Raw genomic sequence first — 20,489 nt, 5'->3', positions numbered from 1 at the left:
ATATTTTACGGCGGAGCAGCACATTGAAAATCCGAGTTATGAAGAAGTAGTTCAAATAATAAAGAAACTAAAAAACAGTAAAGCGCCAGGAACGCACGCAGTTACGGCAGAATTGTTGAAATATGGAGGACCCGAACTCTGGAGAAGAATTCATTACCTGATAAAGTTGGTATGGACCAAGGAGCAAATGCCGGAGGAATGGGCAGTTGGTCTTATACAGCCAATTTATAAAAAAGGCGATAAGAGGGAATGCCAGAATTACAGACCAATTACATTGCTAAATGTAATATACAAAATCCTTTCTGGAATTATCTACACTAGATTGTCAGAATACTCTGAAAATATAATTGGTGATTATCAAAACGGATTCAGACCAAATAGAGCCACTACAGACAACATATTCATACTTAGAGCAATACAAGAGAAAGCTTATGAATACGACATAGAACTATACAGGGTGTAACGAAAATACAGGTCATAAATTTAACCACATATTCTGGGACCAAAAATAGTTTGATTAAACCTAACTTACCTTAGTACAAATGTGCATATAAAAAAAGTTACAACCCTTTGAAGTTACAAAATGAAAATCGATTTTTTTTCAATATATCGAAAACTATTAAAGTTTTTTTATTTAAAATGGACATATGACATTCTTATGACAGTAGCATCTTAAGAAAAAATTATAGGGAAATTTGGACACCCTATAAAAATTTTATGGGGGTTTAGTTCCTTTAACCCCCCCCCCCCCAAACTTTTGTGCACGTTCCAATTAAATTATTATTGTAGTACCATTACTTAAACACAATATTTCTAAAACTTTTTTGGCTCTTAGTACTTTTTCGAAAAGTCAGTTTTTATCGAGATATTTTGAATATTTGTCAAATCCACCACATATTTGTATATGGTTAAGTACGTTTATTTAGACTTGGTAATAATATGAAAATTTATGTATGATTTACATTTTTAGGTATATTTTGAACCGTATTAAAAAAGAAGCCATATCTCGATAAAAGGTGCCTTCTCGAAAAAATACAAAGAGGCAAAAAAGTTTTAAAACCATTTTGTTTAACTAATGGTATCGCAGTAATAGTTTAATTGGAGCGTACACAAACATTTGGGGGGTTTAAAGGAACAAAACCCCCATAAAATTTTTATGTAAACATATTAAAAAAGAAGCTGCAACTCGATAGAAACTGCCTTATCGAAAAAATACTAAGAGCCAAAAAAGTTTTAAAAATATTGAATTTAACTAATGGTATCACAATAATAATTTAAATGGAACGTACAGAAAAGTTTGGGGGGGTTTAAGGGAACAAAACCCCCATAAAATTTTTATGGGGAGCACAAATTACACTATAATTTTTCTTTAAGATGTTCCTGTCATAAGAATGCCACATATCCATTTTCGATAAAAAATCTCTAATAGTTTTCGATATATTGGAAAAAATCGATTTTCATTTTGTAACTTCAAAGGGCTATAACTTTTTTTCTGTGCATATTTGTACCAAGGTAAGTTAGGTTCATTGGAACTATTTTTGGTCCCAGAATATGTGATTTGATTTATGACCTGTGTTTTTGTTACACCCTGTATAATATGTATATAGACTTCAGACAAGCTTTTGATAGTGTGAAAAGAGACAAAATGCTGGAAGACCTCCGAAATCTAGGTATACCAAAAAAATATATCAGCCTCATAAAAATGACGTTGAAGGGTTTAAAAGCCGCAGTTAGAGTAGATGGAGAACTGTCTCCCCTGTTTGACATCAACATGGGGGTGAGACAGGGAGACGCACTTTCAACCATGCTGTTCAACCTAGTTCTTGAAGCAGTCATAAGAAAAACCAATGTAATTGGCCATATAAACACCAAATCAGTACAAATTACTGCATATGCAGACGATGTCGCCATTATTAGTAGAAGCAAGACACGACTAAGGGAAACGTTTAAGGAAATCGATCCTGAAGCACAAAAAAGAGGGCTTAAAATAAACGAAACAAAAACTAAATACATGACCATCAAAAGAACTCCTGAGAATGAAAATAATATAACAATAGACAACTATAGTATTGAACGTGTGGATGCCTTCACATATCTGGGCACAGAAATCAATCAGAAGAATTCCGTAAATAGCGAAATTAATGCACGTATTTCCAGTGGAAATCGTACATACTATGCTAATAAAAGATTGATGACGTCGAAATTATTAGACAAAAGAACCAAAATGACTATCTACAGAACCTTGATTAGACCCATAGTAACCTATGGTTGTGAAACCTGGGTAATGACTAAAAAAGATGAAGCCCAACTCAGGATATTCGAGAGAAAGATACTGAGAAAAGTATATGGCCCGGTGCAAGAGGAAGACGGCACATGGAGAATCAGGAGAAATGACGAAGTTAATGATCTGAATGAAGGGTATGACATTGTAAGATTTGTGAAAAGTCAAAGACTGTCATGGCTGGGACATGTTCAGCGACATGAAGACACGAAGACGACAAAGAATATGTTACAGTGGAAGCCGGTAGGAAGGCGGAAAAAAGGAAGGCCCAGGACGAGATGGTTGGATGACGTGGAAGACGACCTGAAAACCATGAATATAAGACAATGGAGGAGAAGGAAACAAGAGAGATCTGAATGGAAGGACATAGCCAGACAGGCAAAGACCCATCCAGGGTTATGATGCCAAAAGAAGAAGAAGAAGAAGTCCAGATCTTAACCCGATCGAAAATTTGTGGAACATAATTGGAAGAAGACTACGACAGTGTTTGCCACCTACTAGAACCTTACAAGAGATAGAAACATTAGCTCTCGAGATTTGGAATATTGATCAAGAGCAAATAATATACAGAGTGGGCCAAATAAAAGGAGCCACCCCTATAATTGGCAGTATTTATTAGATTTTAAGAAAATAAAAAAACAGGTCAATTGTTGATCTAAGGGGGACACATTTTTACGATACAAATATCTGTCATTTGTCAACTCCCTCCCTTCCACTTCCCCCACCCCTTATTTTTAAATAGGGAATAGGGGTCGTGTGCTAGCTCATTTGAAAGTTTATTCAATTCTCTATTCAGTAATATCAACATCGACTTAAAAATGTATACAGGGTGTCCAAGAAAAATTATTTTGAATTAAATTAATTGACACAAAAAGAAGAATGTATGTAATTTATTTAACTCAGAACACATTGTACTGCTGACAGAAAACCGAAAAAAATGTTTTTTGATAAATAGACACTGCTTTTTGCTTAATTTTAATATTCAAGCTTCCACCCATCTGCCTCTTGGTAGGTTGAATATTGAATTTAAGCAACAAACAGTGTTTATTTATTAAATAAACATTTTTTTCTGTTTTTATCAGCAGTAGAATGTATTCTGAGTTAAATAAATTACATACATTCTTCTTTTTGTGTCAAATAATTTAATTTAAAATAATTTTTCTTGGACACCCTGTATAAGTTTTTATGTCAATGTTGATATTACTGAATAGAGAATTGAATAACCTTTCAAATGAGCTAGCACACGACCCCTATTCCCTATTTAAAAATAAGGGGTGGGGGAAGTGGAAGGGAGAGGGTTGACAAATGACAGATGTTTGTACCGTAAAAATGTGTCCCCCTTAGATCAAAAATTGACCTGTTTTTTTATTTTCTTAAAATCCAATAAATACTGCCAAATATCGGGGTGGCTCCTTTTATTTGGCCCACTCTGTAGCTTATTTGCAATATAAAAGTAGGTAGGTACATAATATCTCTTTTATTATTGAACATAAGCGAATGAACCCGAAACAAAATGTTAAAAAAGCCTAAGGCTACAATTGAGTTTTAATTTCAATATTTTATCAATGCTAGAATATTCCACAGGGAGTTCCTAACTTTGAAAAAAAAAACACAGTATGATTGTTACACCCGGTGTTGTGAGTTTTTATTGAATCTCACCCCACCGTGGCAAAAGGGGTTTAATTTTACCTTTTGCCTAATTGGACATACGTAAATATTTTTGGACCATACGCATGTCCCCAAAGTAATGTAATTGTCCTTCGATTGTACAAAACAGTGAACTATTAGGAGAACTGGTTCGAATATTTAATTTGGTTTGGTTTTAAAGTTACTAATTAACACGACAGTAAGGGTTGTGTTTTAGCGAGAAATACAGGTATTCAGCGAACAAAACATTTATTAACAAAAAAACAACGAGTTTAACAAATAAGCGGCTTAACGATAAATTATAGTCTTAATAGCGAACGAGAGAACGTAAGAGTCTTTTTAATCTATTAATTATTGCGGAGAGAGTATTTTTACGGCGAAAAGAGACGCACAAGCGAACAAAGTGTTCACCTCTAAGAGCAGAAAGAGACTACTGAAATTCTATTCAAATCTCTGCATTATTATCTTTGATAGTTTTCCACTATTCGCCTTGAAAAGGGCCACACACATGTTACACTTCTTTGGCAAAATGACCTGCTTACGCCGAAACGATAAAAATGCAGCCATATATGTCTATTTTATGAAACACACAACGCTACACTCAAGTTTTTCAGAGAATTAAATATTTTAAACACAATACAGATTGTCCCAACAGATTTACAGAGAGATATTTTTATAAAAGCAAATTAATGTAAATAACTGTTGTTTTCACAACACCCGGTACAACAGCAACCCGGTTACCTGTCTAGGAACAACATTATTACAGCGGTATTCTTAAAGAATAAGGACTTACTTACAGCGGGATTCTTAACATATAAAAAAATTACTCAAATTAGAGACATCAAAAATATCCAAATTTTAAGATGGTGCGTTAATTTCTTGGAACAGTGTAAATACATACATAAAGGGTACCCCCCGTTAAGATAGGCAAAATGCCCTCACTCCCAGAATTCAACTTTTTTAATTTTTTTACGTTCTATGCAATTAAAAAATGAGATAACGCGGATTTTTAGCTCGCCACCCCCCTTACCCCTCCCCCCACAGCCAAAACCGTAAATTTTTAGATTTAATTTTTTTTAGTTGGGTTGCAATCGATTTAAAAATTTCAAAAAATTCACACGTGTAGCTGAGGCTTTTACAAAACATGTCTATTTTTTATGGACCCATAGGTCGAGTGTACATAATCTCAAATTTTTTTTTTAACTTTTTTAAAGCTTATAACTTTTTTTTGGAGGGGGCTGCAGGTCCAATTTTTTTTGCATTTTGTGTAATTTATCAAAAGTTATCTCTCTGATTTTTTTCAGATTTTTCCGTCAGGTGCGCCATCTTGAAGATTCAAGAAAACTGTTTTTTAGGGGGTTTTTGGGGATTTTCTCCATTTTATAGACTGCAACATGGGTCAACTCAAGGTTTTGTTAATAGATTATGTATAATTTAAAATAATTGAGTATATTATGGTATTCAAAAATTGGGCGAAACACTTTTAAACCCCTCAAAAACCATGTTTTTTTTTTAAGTTTTGTAAGGGTTTTTGCGGGTCTAATTATATTTTTTGAGGTCGATAGAGCCTGAATAATTTTTTTTATTTTTTTACGTTCTATATGATTTTAAAAAATTGGGACTCACTGCAATTTTAGTCCACTTCCCCTATTCCCCTCCCCCACCTCCTTTTCACCTCCTTTTTTTAAGTTGGTTTACAAATAAGTTATAAATGTTGTTCTGAAGCTATTTCTTGGTGGAATTTTTGTAATTAACTATTCTAAATGGGAAATAAGCCACAATTTAACTAAAAAATGATTTTATTTTCTATCTGTAATGCGAAAGAGAGAATTCGATAATCTGTTGACGCACTGAAAAAAGGGTTTGGGACGATCTATATAAATAAGTCAGATTAGATTAAATTATTAGAAGATTTTTTTACCAAGCAACAACATTTTTGTTTAATTTATTAATATTTTGTATTTTGACAACGACGTCCGTGGTGGACGTCGAAACGTTAATAAAATCATTTTTAGTTAAATTGTGGCTTATTTCCCATTTAGAATAGTTAATAATTTATTAAATTATAAATTACAAAAAATTCACACGCACAGCTGAGGCTTTTACAGAACATCTATTTTTATGGAACCGAAGGTCGAGTATACATTATTATAACCTCATTTTTTTGTGTTTTTTAATAGGTACGTATAACTTTTTTTAGTGATGGCTGCATGTCTAATTTTTTTGTGTTTTGTGTATTTTATCAAAAACTATATTTATGACTTTTTTCAGATTTTTCCGTAAGGTGCGCCATCTTCAAAAATCCGCAAAACTGGGTTTTTCGGTGGTTTTTAGGGATTTTCTCCATTTTATAGACTTTAAAATAGATTAACTCAAGGTTTTTTATAGGATATGTAGGTATAATTTGAAATAACAGTTTTCAGGGATATTCAAACATTGTGCAAAACACCTCTAAACCCCCCAAAAACTATGTTTTTAAAGGTTTTTGAGCGGTTACTCATACAGGCCTGGATACTGTGTATCAAAAACAAGTTTATTAATAGCAAACTGAAAATTTGTTAATAGCTTAACAGTGTCTAGTCGGACAAACTTTGATGTACCGGAACACTGAAACAGGGGAAGTTTTAATTGTTGAACAGGTTACAAGTTTCGAACGTCAGATTACGAAAACGTCCCATGTATTTTGTCGGACAGAATTTCCAATTGATTTGTTATCCTTTCATTAAAGTCTCATGCAAAAATCAAACTACTATTTACCACCAATATAATTCCTGTCATTTGACATGCGGACTTATTAAAATGCCCAACATATTTGTCGGACAAACATTTTTTCATATATATAAAGTTTGCTATTGAATAAACTTAAAAACAACCTCCCTACCACATCACTGGCTTGTACCATCTACATAACCTATATCTCTGCCTATACTGTCATTTTGCTTCACATTTACTGCCACGTAAAACACAATAAAAAGAATAAGGAAAGTATTACCAAAGAATATATAGCTCCGTATATACTCGTAGAGTATTCGGAGAGTATATTCGTTGGTATTACACTTTACAGTTCTAAAGTCTCATCGCTGTCTTCGTCTATTACAGGTACTTATAGGTATAACATCTGTAGTGATCAAAGAGTTTTGTAAGATATTCTGCTGGCTTGATGATTTTTGTAAAATATCTTCCATGCGATAAATATTATATTATGGCAGCTACATGCGAACAACAGCCTATGGTTATGTTGCCGTTTGCGCAACTTGCATCTACAACAGTATCTATCGTTGAATGTTTTGCTTTCCAAACCATCTAAGTTTGGCTCATAATAATGCATTTGGTGGTGCTAAAATACTCAGTTATTTCAAATTATACATAATCTATTAACAAAACCTTGAGTTGACCCATGTTGCAGTCTATAAATGGAGAAAATCCCCAAAAACCCCCTAAAAAAAACAGTTTTCCTGATTTTTAAAGATGGCGCACCTGACGGAAAAATCTGAAAAAATTCAGAGTGATAGCTTTTGATAAAATACACAAAATGCAAAAAAATTGGATCTGCAGCCCCCTCTAAAAAAAGTTATAAGCTTTAAAAAAGTTAAAAAAATTTTTGAGGTTATGTACACTCGACCTATGGGTCCATAAAAAATGGACATGTTTTGTAAAAGCCTCAGCTACACGTGTGGATTTTTTGAAATTTCTATATCAATTGCAACCCAACTAAAAAAATTAAATCTAATAATCTACGTTTTTGGCTGTGGGGGGAGGGGTAATGGGGGTGGCGAGCTAAAAATCCGCGTTATCTCATTTTTTAGTTGCATAGAACGTAAAAAAAAAAAAAAAAATTGAATTCTGGGAGTGAGGGCATTTTGCCTATCTTAACGGGGGGTACCCTTTTAATTGAATTTTAAAACGTGACATACCGTTATATTACCTGATTAATCAAAAATGTGTTAATCTTAATTTCAATGTAATACAATTTTTCTATGATGAAATAATCAAACAAATGTGCGAAGTGCACTAATTTGGTGGAAATTTTTAACATAAAAGTCAATATAAAAAATGTGTGTGTGTGTTTGTGTTTTATTGGCACTGGTTTTCACAACCAACTGGCCAGTCAATGTCATAATGATTTTTTAGACTATAACTTATCACTAACCCAGGGGAGTAATGTGTAGTGTGTGTGTTGAGTAAGTGTCTTGTTACTTAGTTCAGTCGACTTCATTGTCTTTGCAAAGAGACGCTAATTGTATCCGAACGTCTGCGGTGCCTCCGGTGAGTACCGATCCCACAAGGACAGAAACGATTTTCATTCATTAATGAATAATAAACGAAAAATTCCTTACCTTGGTGAGATTCGAAGCCACGACCATTCGGACCTTTCGATCCAAAGGTAGGCGCTCTTACCACTGAGCCACAGAGGTGGTAATATAAAAAATTAAAAATTACAGCATTAATTACATCTTATAGTCCAGAGAAATAAGATTTTTCTCGTGACACAACCCCCCCAGGATATCTATAATAATAACAACCTATAAGTATGTTTCCTGCAGCCGATTTGGATGATATACATAGTTATAAACAAATAAAGATCAAAAAATGGTAAATTTTCGCTTTTTTCGTCTATTACTAAAAAGTGAAGCTTTCTACACAAATTTGAGAATAAGGAACTCATAAATCATATAAAAAATATGGCGTTCCCTAAATATGTCTATCCTTATTCGTTTTTTAGGAAATTGTAAAATAAATCATAAATTTTGAGATTTTATAAATGTTCATAACTTATGTAAAAATTAAGTTAGAACCTTAATTAACTTACGTAAAAATTCTTATTACACGGAATGCTGAGACTTCTTGTGCTTAAATTATATTTTAAATTTCAAAGCAATTGGTCAAATAATTTAAAAGTTATTTAATTCGTTTATCCCAAATGCATTTTTTTGCAACACTATAAGTCAGAAAATTATGAAGTTACAGTAATGCTTCGGACAGTTTATGAAAGAAGAACATTTAAACTATTAACTTAATTAAAAAAAAAATGACAAAAAGTAATTTATACAGTGTAAAATTATTTTGCAAAAACATGTCGATTTTTTGCTTACTTATAAACAATTAGAATAACTTTTTAACCGTTACCCGTAGAAAAATTATTTTTTCATTTTTAGAAAGACTGAATTTTTATACAAGTTTAGAAAGAAAAACAATTGTCTTAGGGCAATTAGGGACGAAGTTAGCCCCCCCCCCCTTTAATTCACATGTTCTTGCAAAATAATTTTGCCATATTTAGAATTATTTTTTGTCATTTTTTTTAAGTAAATTAATAGTGTAAATCTTCTTTCATAAACTATACAAAGTATTACTGTAACTGCATAATTTTCTGACTTATATGTAGTGTTGTAAAAAAAATTAATTTGAGAAAAACAAATGAAACAACTTTTAAACTATTTGACCAATTGCTTTGAAATTTAGGGTATGATTTAAGCACCAGAAGTCTCCCCATTCCGTGAAATAATAAGGTTCTAAGTTAATTTTTATATAAGTTATGAATATTTATAAAACTCAAAATTTATGTTGTTCTGAAGCTATTTCCTTGTGGCATTTTTATGATTAACTATTTACATGGGAAATAACCCACAATTAAATTGAAAAAAAAAATAATTTAAACGACACCCGATTTGGGCGTCGAAACGTTAATAAAATTATTTTTTTTTTTCAATTTAATTGTGGCTTATATATATATATATATATATATATATATATATATATATATATATATATATATATATATAAAAAAAAAATATATCACATAGGGATTTTATTAATAGTGACCTCACAAAATTAAGAGAAATTTTACTAGAAAATGGATATCCTAGGGGTTTATTAAATAAATTAATTTTTAGCACTAATTATAATAGAACACTGCAGGCAGATATCAATGAACAAGGAACAGAGATAGAAAGTATACCTACCTTATCTTATTTTTCTATACCATATCTACCATCTTTAACACCAAAATTAATTAAGTTATTTAAACAAAACAAAAACATTAAAATTGCTACTAAAAATGTCAAAACTTTGTCAAAACAGTCTTTATACCAGAACTAAGACTCCGCTAAAAATTATGGAGAGTTCTAATGTTATTTACTCCATACCTTGTAGTACTTGTGGTAAATGTTACATCGGACAGACTTCACGTAACCTATCTCTTAGACTAACGTCTCATAAAAGTGATATCAAGAGAAATATCCCTTCTTGTGCATTGGCAGAGCATGTTATTAATGAGGATCATGTTTTCATTTTTCAAGAAGCAACAATTTTGGAAAGAGAAGTAAATTTACGTAAAAGAGAATTTAAAGAAATGGTTTGGATAAAAAAATCAAATTGTATTAATAAGAGATCTGATATCAATAATCTAAGCATTATTTATAATAACATTTTGGCTTTGACTAACTAACTTTGACTGTAATTTTTACTAACTTTGACTTTAATTTTGAGATCTGATATTACTAATTTATGCATTTTATAAACAATTTGGTCTTATTAATTTTTAAAATTTCACTAAATAGTATCAAAAGAAAAATATTTATAACATTCTAAATCAACTTGTTTTACATTACTATCAGTTTTTTTTTACTAATAATTATAACTTCAAATTTACTTACATCTTTATATCATTATTTTATACACTGTTAACTAACTTCTTTCCCAATCTATCGAGTTATTAAAGTAGTCTAACTACATTTGATTAATGTCTTTTTGACATATTTCAAAATTAATTTACGTTTACAATTTATATTTTTTAGAAAGAATTTTTATGTTTTTTATAATTATGTTAGTTATTTTGTAAACCACGAGCAGTAAGTTTTTATTTTTCTAGTTTTCATCTAAATTTAAACATTTGTATTTTTAGATTGTCTTGATAAAGGAAATAAATTGTCCGAAAGCTCGACAAAAGTTCAAAGTGTTTCACTTCTAATCAGCCCAAAACACATTGACTGCATTCCCCAAAATTATTCTTTTTGTATTATTAACAGTCACTACATATTAATAATTTTCTTATCTCGTCCATGATGGATCTTCTCCAAGTTTGTGCTGGGCGACCTCTTTTTCTCTTTCCTTGGGGATTCCACTCTAGGGCATTTTTTGCAATACTGGAACTATCTTTTCGGAGTGTGTGACCTATCCACCCCCACTTTCTGTATTTGATTTCATTTTCTACCCTCTTTTGTTGGGTCAGGTGTAGCAGATCTTCGTTTCTGATGGTGTTTGGCCAGAAAATACGAACAATTCTTCGTAGACATTTGTTAACAAAGACCTGCAATTTGTCTGTAAGGTATTTTGTCACTTTCCAGGTTTCACATCCATAGAGTAGAACAGACATAACATTTGACTGGAATATTCGGATCTTTGTCCTTGTAGTATATTCTCCAGACCTCCAAACAGGGTTATTGTGGCTTATTTCCCATATAATCAAAATTTATGATTAATTTTGCAATTTTCTAAGCAACCAATAAGGATAGACATATTCAGCGAACGCCAAATTGAATTGTTTTATACGATTTTTGAGTTTCTTACTCTCAAATTTGTTTAAAATGCTTAACTTTTTGGTAATAGACGAAAAAGCGAAAATTTACCGTTTTTTGATCGTCATTTGTTTATAACTATGTATATCATCAAAATCGGCTGCAGGAAGGTTATTAATATAGATGTCCATACTACTCAAAAAATTTGGTTTCGGCCTTGAGGGGGTTATGTCACCAACAGGATATTTTTTTTCCTTATTTCTCTGAACTGTTATGGGCGTAGGTGCAAAATGTCGCCTATCAAAATGTTCAATGTGTTTTAAATGTATTCATTTTTTTCGAATCCTGAGAAAACTAAAATATTTTTGAAAATTTTAAACGCAAAATGAAAGATTACATTATTACTGAGGGCTGATAGTCCCTGAAAACTTCTATAGTCCGTTCGCTAAACTCACTTAGAAAATAATTTTGCCAATTTGATAAAATTGCCAAAAAAATAATTACTAAATAGTTAATATGTAATTACTAAATAGTTAGTAATTTTGCCAATTTTGGCAAAATTGGCGAAAAACAAAAAAATTACCCACTAAAATCACTAGCCAGTTGTGTCTGAGTTTAGCGACCAGACTATATAATGTTTATTTTAATAAGTTACAGAGGTGAAAATAAATGAGAAAATTTAGTGTGATTTTTAATTGAAAATATTTCATTCAAAAGAAACTTTTTATTTATTTTAAGGGACTTTCGGCCCTCGGTAATAACGTAATCTTTCATTCTGCGTTTAAATTTTTCAAAAATACTTATTCGTTTTCTCAGGATTCGAAAAAATGAATAAATTAAAATTTAAAACACATTAAAAATTTTGACAGGCGACATTTTGCGCCTTTCTCCTTAAAGGCAAGCGTCCACAGACCCGCATCGTACGCAACGGATTTTAGTTTGCCTTGAACAGAAACTTATGTAACCGCGTCCACTGATCCGCATCGTACGGATCGCATTATCGGCAATCATTGTAAGGCAAACTAAAATCCGTTGCGTACGATGCGGATCTGTGGACGCTTGACTTAACACTGCCTCTATTAGTCCAGTCGGATTAGACAAAAAAGGCTTAACCTTCCAAGGCGAGCTACTCCAAATTCTATTATGCTAATATTTAGGGGGAGGGGTTCAATAGTAGTGTACATTATTTAAAACCGCGACTGAATTCTGTCGTTGCGTTAGCCACCATCTTGATTTTAAAGGAAAACGTTTTCCTAAACCCCAAAGGAAATCCAGCATTTTCAACAAACAAAAATGGTAAGGACTGAAGTTGTGCAAATGCGATTTCCTACAATTTATTCTTTGCAATTTTTTTGTGCCGTCAATATTTTCCAAGTTAAGGGGGAAAATAGTGGAAGGGAAACATAATTATTGAATTATCTCTTTTATTATTAACTTTACAACAAAATTGTGCATAAATAAATATGGAGAGTTATATTTTATACAATTTTGTTGTCTTTTATTTTTTTGCTAAAATCAATATTTGAGATTGTAACTATGTGGTAAAGCTAGTAGCTTAAGATCTTGCAGAAAATGGTTATTGTATATGAATTGTTTTGGTCAATATCTAGGCCATTTTAAACTCTTCAACGAAATGGTAAGTAATTGCGATTTCTTACAATTTTTTCCTTGTGAATTTTTTTGTGCAGTCAATATTTTCTGATTTAAAAGGAAAATAGTGACCAAGTATAATGATTGAATTATCTTATTTATTAAATACAGTCCGTACAATATACATACCATTGCACGTCATCCACGTCATAGCATGTGACGTCACACGATACCAACATGAAATATTTAAGTCGTAGGTGTGTCCCTTTTTAGAATCGTGTAGCTGAGTACATTGGAACTACAGCCACTAGACATATTTTATTATATACGCATAGAAATAATATTGGAAGATTTTCTATTACTGTAGATTTAAAGAAACATACCCAAACTTGTTTCATTTAATTTGTATAAGTGAAATATAAAGCGTTTTTATAAAGCACACTTGTTTGGATTACACTCTAACTCAGAGATACTCAACAAGCGGCCCGCGGGCCGCATGCGGCCCTCTTACGTTTTTTATGTGGCCCAAAGGATAACTTAAGGGCTTTGTAAACGATAAAATTATTTTGAACTTGAGTAAGGTAGTTGGTGGTGGCTTTTAGCATTTATTTGCGACATACCAGGAAAACTTGGCGAACTTAATCGTCGTTTAAAATTAAAAGGTAAACATAAAATTATTTCGCAGTTAAAGAATAAAGTATTTGCTTTCGAGGACAAGGTAAAGAATGTAGGTACATCGAGGATTTAATGATTTGCGAAAAATTAGGAAATATCTTCTATTAGTGGAAAATCCCTGGCACTTAGAAGTAGCCGCTACTACACAATTTGCGGCATTGGGATTTAATAGTGCAAAGTTGTCAGATGAACTAATAATTGATTTTAAAGATGATACAAATCTGGAGGCAATTTAAAAAAAAAGAGACGCAAATCAATATTGAGAATTCTGGAGATTAACACCGAATAACAACTATAAAACTCTCAAAAGTTGCGCTTACTTGCTTTTCACGTTGTTTGCTTGATCATGCCTGTGCGAATTTTCATATTCAAAAATGAAATATGCAAAAAATGTTTAAATTGCTGAATAGAGCATTGAATAACCTTTCAAATGAGCTAGCACACGAACTTTATTCTTATTTAAAAAAACCATCGATTACGTCATCACACTCAGATGGATGACGTCACTAGTATAACATATATTATGTCAAAAAATCATAATTTAAAAATAAAAAATCGACCTGTTTCAGGATTTTTCCTTATAGTCGCCGATTTACGAAATAACGAATTTATTCCTTTCATTTGTATCATACTCTTCACATAGGTTGCGGCCCGCAAGCTGTGGCAATAGCTACTATGTGGCCCAGAGAAAGAAAAGGTTGAGTATCGCTGCTCTAACTTCTATCGAACAAAGGTGACATTTTGGCATAAATTGGTAACATTCATTTCACAGTTGCGGTATTCACAAATCAGATTTGTTTTTATTCTTTACTAAAGTAGAGCGTCGATAATCCAAACCCTGGTAATCCGAACGTTCTCTAATCCGAACACAAAAAAAATTATAAAGTTAAAAAATATGATCGCGGACCGAATTTTTGGATTTAATATGACAATATGGGCAAAATATGACCGCGGATTTTTGTTTTGTTTATGCGGAAATACATACAATATATTTGTTTATTAGGCAGGTGTTTTATTCCTTGTAACTAACACGTATACACATATGTACATATTTATTTATTATTTATTTATTTATTTATTATTTATTTACGGACGGAAGTCCATTAGTACATGATACAATTAAAATGTCACACAAATTAGAAAAATAAGATCTAGTAGGTACAAAATTGGTAAATACATAACAAACAATAATAAAGAATAAAATTACTTGCTCTCATTTAACAATTGAGAGCTAGAACATTTTGAAATTGACAAATACAACTTATCCTAGAACAAAGACAATAACAGTAGTTGACAAATCAGTCTTGAAATTAGAACATTAAGTTAAGTATAAATGTAATTGTGTGGAAAACGCAGTAAAGTCGTTCACAAAGAAATCAATTTGCGGAGATAATGTGTTTGCTAATTTAATAGTTTTAGAGAGATAGGAACTTGAACCATAATTTGTGCGGTTAATGACCTCGTGGAAGGTGGTCACAGAACGGGTGGTTCTTGAAGGTACATGTAGACCAATTTTATTTAAAAGTGGGATACAGAATTTATGACCATGAATTAAGTTATATAAGAAGCAAAGATCTTTATGTTGATGACGACTCTGTAATGAGTCAAGTCGAATAATTTGCAGTAAAGACTCATAACTTTGACCAGTGAGATGCATCTTATAAGCATAATAACGTAAGAATTTACGCTGAACTTGTTCGATTTTATTAATATGACAGTTATATTGAGGTGACCAAACACATGATGCATAATCTAAATGTGGTCTAACCAAAGAACAATAAAGAAATTTATGAGCTATATTATGTACTATGTTTATGAGCTTTGTATGCATTTTGAACACATGTTAGATAATCCGAACAATTTGATAATCTGAACTACCCCTGTACCAATTAGTTCGGATTATCGACGCTCTACTGTATAAGTATTTGTTTTATTATATTTATTGTTTTTATTGTTTACTTTAACGCTAGATTATAACTTAATTCTTGTTTTCTATTTCTAATGTTTTTATTTATTTGCATTGAATATTAATTTGTTTTGTTGTATAATCCACTTCGCAATAATTATGTGATATATTTGATTTAAAATTAATTCAAGAATTTTTTCTAATTGAGCAACAATGTCAACTTAGATCTCTGACATAGATAATGACGTTCAACGGTATGTATATTCTACGGGCTGTAGATAAATCTACATAAACAAAATTAGAGAAAATTAAATTTTAGACAATTTTGATTTCTTTTGATTTTTTTATGCTACAATCAACATTTAAGTGCCTATGTCTATGACAAGCACAACAAGCGGTAATTAACGAACCCTAGATGCTGATGTCATCAGCAGCAAATCATAAACAAAAATGGCAGACAACTGTAGAATTAAGAAACATCAACATTTTTGACAAATAACCATAGGCGAATGTTTGAATCTTTATTAAGTAAATGCAAGACTACATTTTTGTATTTATTTAATTAGACCATGTGACTTTCCCACTGCCTCCAACTGGACAAACCCCATTGATTAGAAAGAGGCACAAACCCTGCTTACAACACTTTTCTCTGTTACACTGGGGGAACAGCTTTAGATTGCAGCAAACAATCTAGGTATATATCTAGGTTTATATCATAGACATTGTCTATGATATAAACCATATATTCAATTGCAGGTTATATCAGAAGAGTATAACAATCATAGGCGTAACCAGGGGGGTTTTGGGGGTTATAACCCCCCATTGGGATGGAATTTGAGCTCTATACGCTTAACACCATACCCCTCAGAGACCTTCCAGTATTTGTAACCCCCCCTTTCCAATTGTTGTAACCCCCCCCCTTAGGATCATCCTGGTTATGCCTATGATAACAATGTCTACTACAGCACAAGATTTCAGGGATACAACCTTTTACCTTTTAACCGTTCATATATTAATATTATATGACATATGACAAGTGCTCGAAACAAATGAGAAGCAATGAAAAGTCCTATTAAACATTTTCATGGCTTGTTCTATGATTTTGTTTTCTATTGTTAGTTTGGTATTCATACCAAAGACATATGACGTAGATATATTAATATTACTCGACATAAGACAACAACCCAAAATAAATGAGAAGCTATGAAAAGCCCTATTAAACATTTTCAGGAACTGTTCAACGATTTTGTTTTCTATCATTAGTTTGTATGTAAATGCAATGACAGTGGGGTTGACAAACAAGAATTATATTTGCCTCATAGTAGTACCTGCAGTGATTTTATCAGAAACAACCACAGGTTAATGCAATGTAATTTTAACATATTAAGCGCCATTGCAGTCCCTAGGGACCGATATAGGAAGTGCCTCATACCCGATGAAGGTCCCTAAGGAACGATGCCTATTGGCGAAACTGCTACTTGGACCTGGGGGCATTTTTTTCAATATTTTGTCTAGCGTTTAACATGTTAAAACATGACTGATGTAAGACTGGCAAAGTTATTGACATTACAAGGAATTCAATTAGTTGAGAGTCTAACTGGCAGTTACATCAACTAAGCTATACCTTTTTCTGTGAAAATACCTTCTATGAAAAGATCCTATCTTGGCCAACTATATGTACACACCCTTATGTACATACACTTACATTACTTTATAGAGATAAGATACAAAGTATCATAACTCAATAACTATCAAGTAACTATAAATTTACATACCATACTCAAAAATATTTGGTAACTTCAATGCTGGTTTTCCAAAAAAAGTTTTTCCAGGCCTAGGGGGAATAGGTTCATAGCCGATCTGAAATAAATATTTTGGTTATGTCAAAATTTTCATTTTTTTCAAAATTCTTTAATAACCTGTATTAACACTTTTGCGTATTCAAATGGGTGGGATACAGTATTAATTAATATTCTTAAACCATAATTAGACCAACGCAAGTCATCTTTTCTTTTTGACATATTTTTAAAATAATTTAGGAGGAAAGGACCGACAGACAGTCACCTAAAGAAACTGTCAAATTTTCACAGCAAGACCACAGAATAGCATCAGCATAGGTAACAGGGACAAAGTTTAAAGTTAGCGATTTCAATATGATAAAAATTTCCCCTTGGAATCAAGTATTAAAAGTATATTTTTTAACTATTTTGGGTAAATTTTCTGTCGATATTTATACTATTGAAAAATTACACAAATGGAAAATTCATCAGCTTACAAACAATAAAAACTAACATAATAAAAAAAATAGTTTTGTTTTCAAAACTTTTTAGTGATTTTTTTATTTTTATGTTGGGATTTGGGAATAAATATGACAGTGGGAATATGAGTTTTGGATTTAACAGATTTTTTATTTCACACCAAAATTTTTGTTTGTGCACTAATACTTGGGTTTAATAAATATTAAAAACAATGATTGATAATAACAATCAATAATAATTAAAATATGTACTGTAAAAAATCATGTTGATGTAAAGTACTGATAAAAATGACAGCTGTGTCAGTATCATGTCAGTATCATTGCCGCTTTGTCAGATTTATCCTTGTAATCTTGCGTAGTATTTCCTAAATTGAAAGTACATAAATATAATATATGTGTTACAATTTTACAATTACTAGGTACAAAGAAAATAAGTGTATCGACAATGAACATGAAACGGTTTAATTTTATTGCCGTATTTGAGAAACATTTCGAATATAACAAAAAAACTTTATCAGAAAGATAAATTCGTTGGGGAAAACTTAGGAATTGCCCATTGGCATATTGGCAATACTGTAATCATACTGACTACTGACAGTCATGCAGTCATTAGTGCATTAATAAAAATATTTAAATTATAATTATTTATTGAGTATTTCTCGTTCTTATCAGTCTTAATAGATATATATGATAACAGTGATTTTATAAATAAAGTCACAGCTAACAGCTAAACACAAATAATTGGAGAAAAACCCGTAATAGAAAAATCTTTATTTGACTATTTTTAAATTTCCCTCTCGTTGCTGTCACTGTCAAATTTCAACAAGTGCATTGTGGACATGGTGGATCGTTTTTATCATTGTATGAAAATTATATTTCCAATTTGCAGATAATCGTATATAACGTAAACCTTCGTCCACCCAATTAAAGTGAAGTTTGTGATATGCCCTTTAGAATTAGTGGATTTGTGTATGTGATTTGTGAAAATTTGATATATCTATTAGGGGGTCATTTTAAATGAACCTAACCCAACGTATTTGTCTTCAGTAAAGTTTTAAAAGGTATGTAAATGTATACTAACAGTATTTTTAAGGATTTATAAAACTTGGTATATTTATACGATATAAATTGTATGCGAAAAAACCGTGAGATAGGTATTACTGAATCAGTAGGTGCCGTTATGAAATACAAACGAAAATAAAACAGTAAAAAATACAATAAAAGCAGTAACTTATCTTTTTCTTTTAATGGCGCTACAACACTTTGTGGGTCTTGGCCTGCTTAACAATGTTCTGCCATTCTGCACTGTCTGATACTTTACTTTGCCACTGCCTGATGTTCATGGCTTTAAGATCTACCTCTAGGTCGACTATCTATCTTTTACGGGGCCTTCCAATGGTTCTATTTTCTTGGGGCTTCCTTTTCTGGATTACTTTTACAGTTTGATTGTCTGGCATTCTTTCTAAGTGACCAAGCCAGTTTAGCCTTTGTGACTTAACACATCTAACAATATCTGTGCTCTAATTTAGTTCATTCAGCTCGTAGTTTATTTTAATTCTCGATGGACCATCGCTGCAATGGGTTGGTACAAGTATTTTGCACTCAAATTTTCTCAGTTGATTTTTATCAGTGGCTGAGAGAAGTCCTGTCAGACTTCATTAGAATATAATGATTGCAATGGGCTGGATATGTGATAAGAATGGGAGAGGATAGGCTACCAAAACGAGCACTGAATGCTAGAATGCAGAGAAAGAGACTGGTTGGAAAGCCAAGAAATGCTGGGAAGACACAGTAAAAGCGACACACAAGCCCTTTTAGGAGTCTGTGTATGGAGAAAAGCAGCCACAGACAAGCAAGGGTGGAGGCAAAAAATAAAGGAGGCCAAGGCTCAATTTGGGCTGTAGTGCCGTAGAAGAAGAAGAGAGGGTCCCAGGGTTGCAAAAAAACATGTTTTTTTAATTTTCTACAAAACACGTGTTTTTTTTGTTTTAAAGATGTTTTATTTTGTTTTTAAATTTTATGTTTTAAACAAATAAAACATGTTTAAAACACATGTTTTTTATTTTAAACATTTTTTTTGTTTTAAACATGCTTTTTTTTTATTTTAAATTTTATGTTTTACATTGTTTAATTCATATTTTCTTAAACATAATATTAATAATTTTCATTTTAACTTTTCTTTAACATAATAGATAAGAAAACCAATTGCAATTAGGAGCTAATGACTGGGGGAACCCAGACTATTTACTATTTATAAATTCGCATTGCAAGTTGACTATTGCAATAACACCTACTGTAAGTTATTTTGTGGTGTTTAGTGTTTTTTTTAACATGCAAATGGCGAATTTTTGTATGTGATACGAAGGAGCTTCAAGGAGTGAATGGAAATGGCTTTGACCATTTCAATAAAGAAACAGATATTTTCAGACAATAAATTATCATCCAGAAGCATTGTCAATTATTATTGATTACCAGCAAAGTGTGTATCCTTTAAACCATCATCATATTGGTGCTACAGCCCTAGAGGGCCTTAACCTTTTCAAGCTTTCTTCGCCGTTCTGTCCCTTGCTTACATTTTCCAGTTGCTTACTCCGATCTTCTCGGCATCTTGTGTCACCC

General features: G+C 31.9%; 2 protein-coding genes across 4 annotated transcripts in view; one reads left to right on the top strand and one right to left on the bottom strand.

Annotated features, from left to right (window-relative positions):
- The window catches only part of LOC126892334 (mitochondrial carrier homolog 2-like), a 141,684-nt gene extending 123,888 nt beyond the window's left edge, over window positions 1-17,796 (bottom strand). For both annotated transcript variants that reach the window (XM_050661845.1, XM_050661846.1), the window contains exons 1-2: window positions 17,533-17,796; window positions 17,389-17,473 (exon numbers count right to left, since the gene is read on the bottom strand). In XM_050661845.1, coding sequence (XP_050517802.1) covers window positions 17,389-17,473; window positions 17,533-17,634 — 187 coding nt within the window. In that variant the 5' untranslated portion in view covers window positions 17,635-17,796. The remainder of the gene's footprint in view (window positions 1-17,388; window positions 17,474-17,532) is intronic.
- An 812-nt stretch (window positions 17,797-18,608) lies between these two features.
- The window catches only part of LOC126892333 (serine/threonine-protein phosphatase 6 regulatory subunit 3-B), a 169,245-nt gene continuing 167,364 nt past the window's right edge, over window positions 18,609-20,489 (top strand). For both annotated transcript variants that reach the window (XM_050661844.1, XM_050661842.1), the window contains exon 1: window positions 18,609-18,931. The gene's annotated coding sequence lies outside the window, so the exon portion shown is untranslated. The remainder of the gene's footprint in view (window positions 18,932-20,489) is intronic.

The sequence above is a fragment of the Diabrotica virgifera genome, chromosome 9 (assembly GCF_917563875.1).
Source record: "Diabrotica virgifera virgifera chromosome 9, PGI_DIABVI_V3a".
In the NCBI taxonomy this organism is placed as follows: Eukaryota; Metazoa; Arthropoda; class Insecta; order Coleoptera; family Chrysomelidae; genus Diabrotica; species Diabrotica virgifera.
The sequence above is the reverse complement of the archived record's forward strand: the minus strand, read 5'-3'. Positions and strand labels throughout refer to the sequence as shown.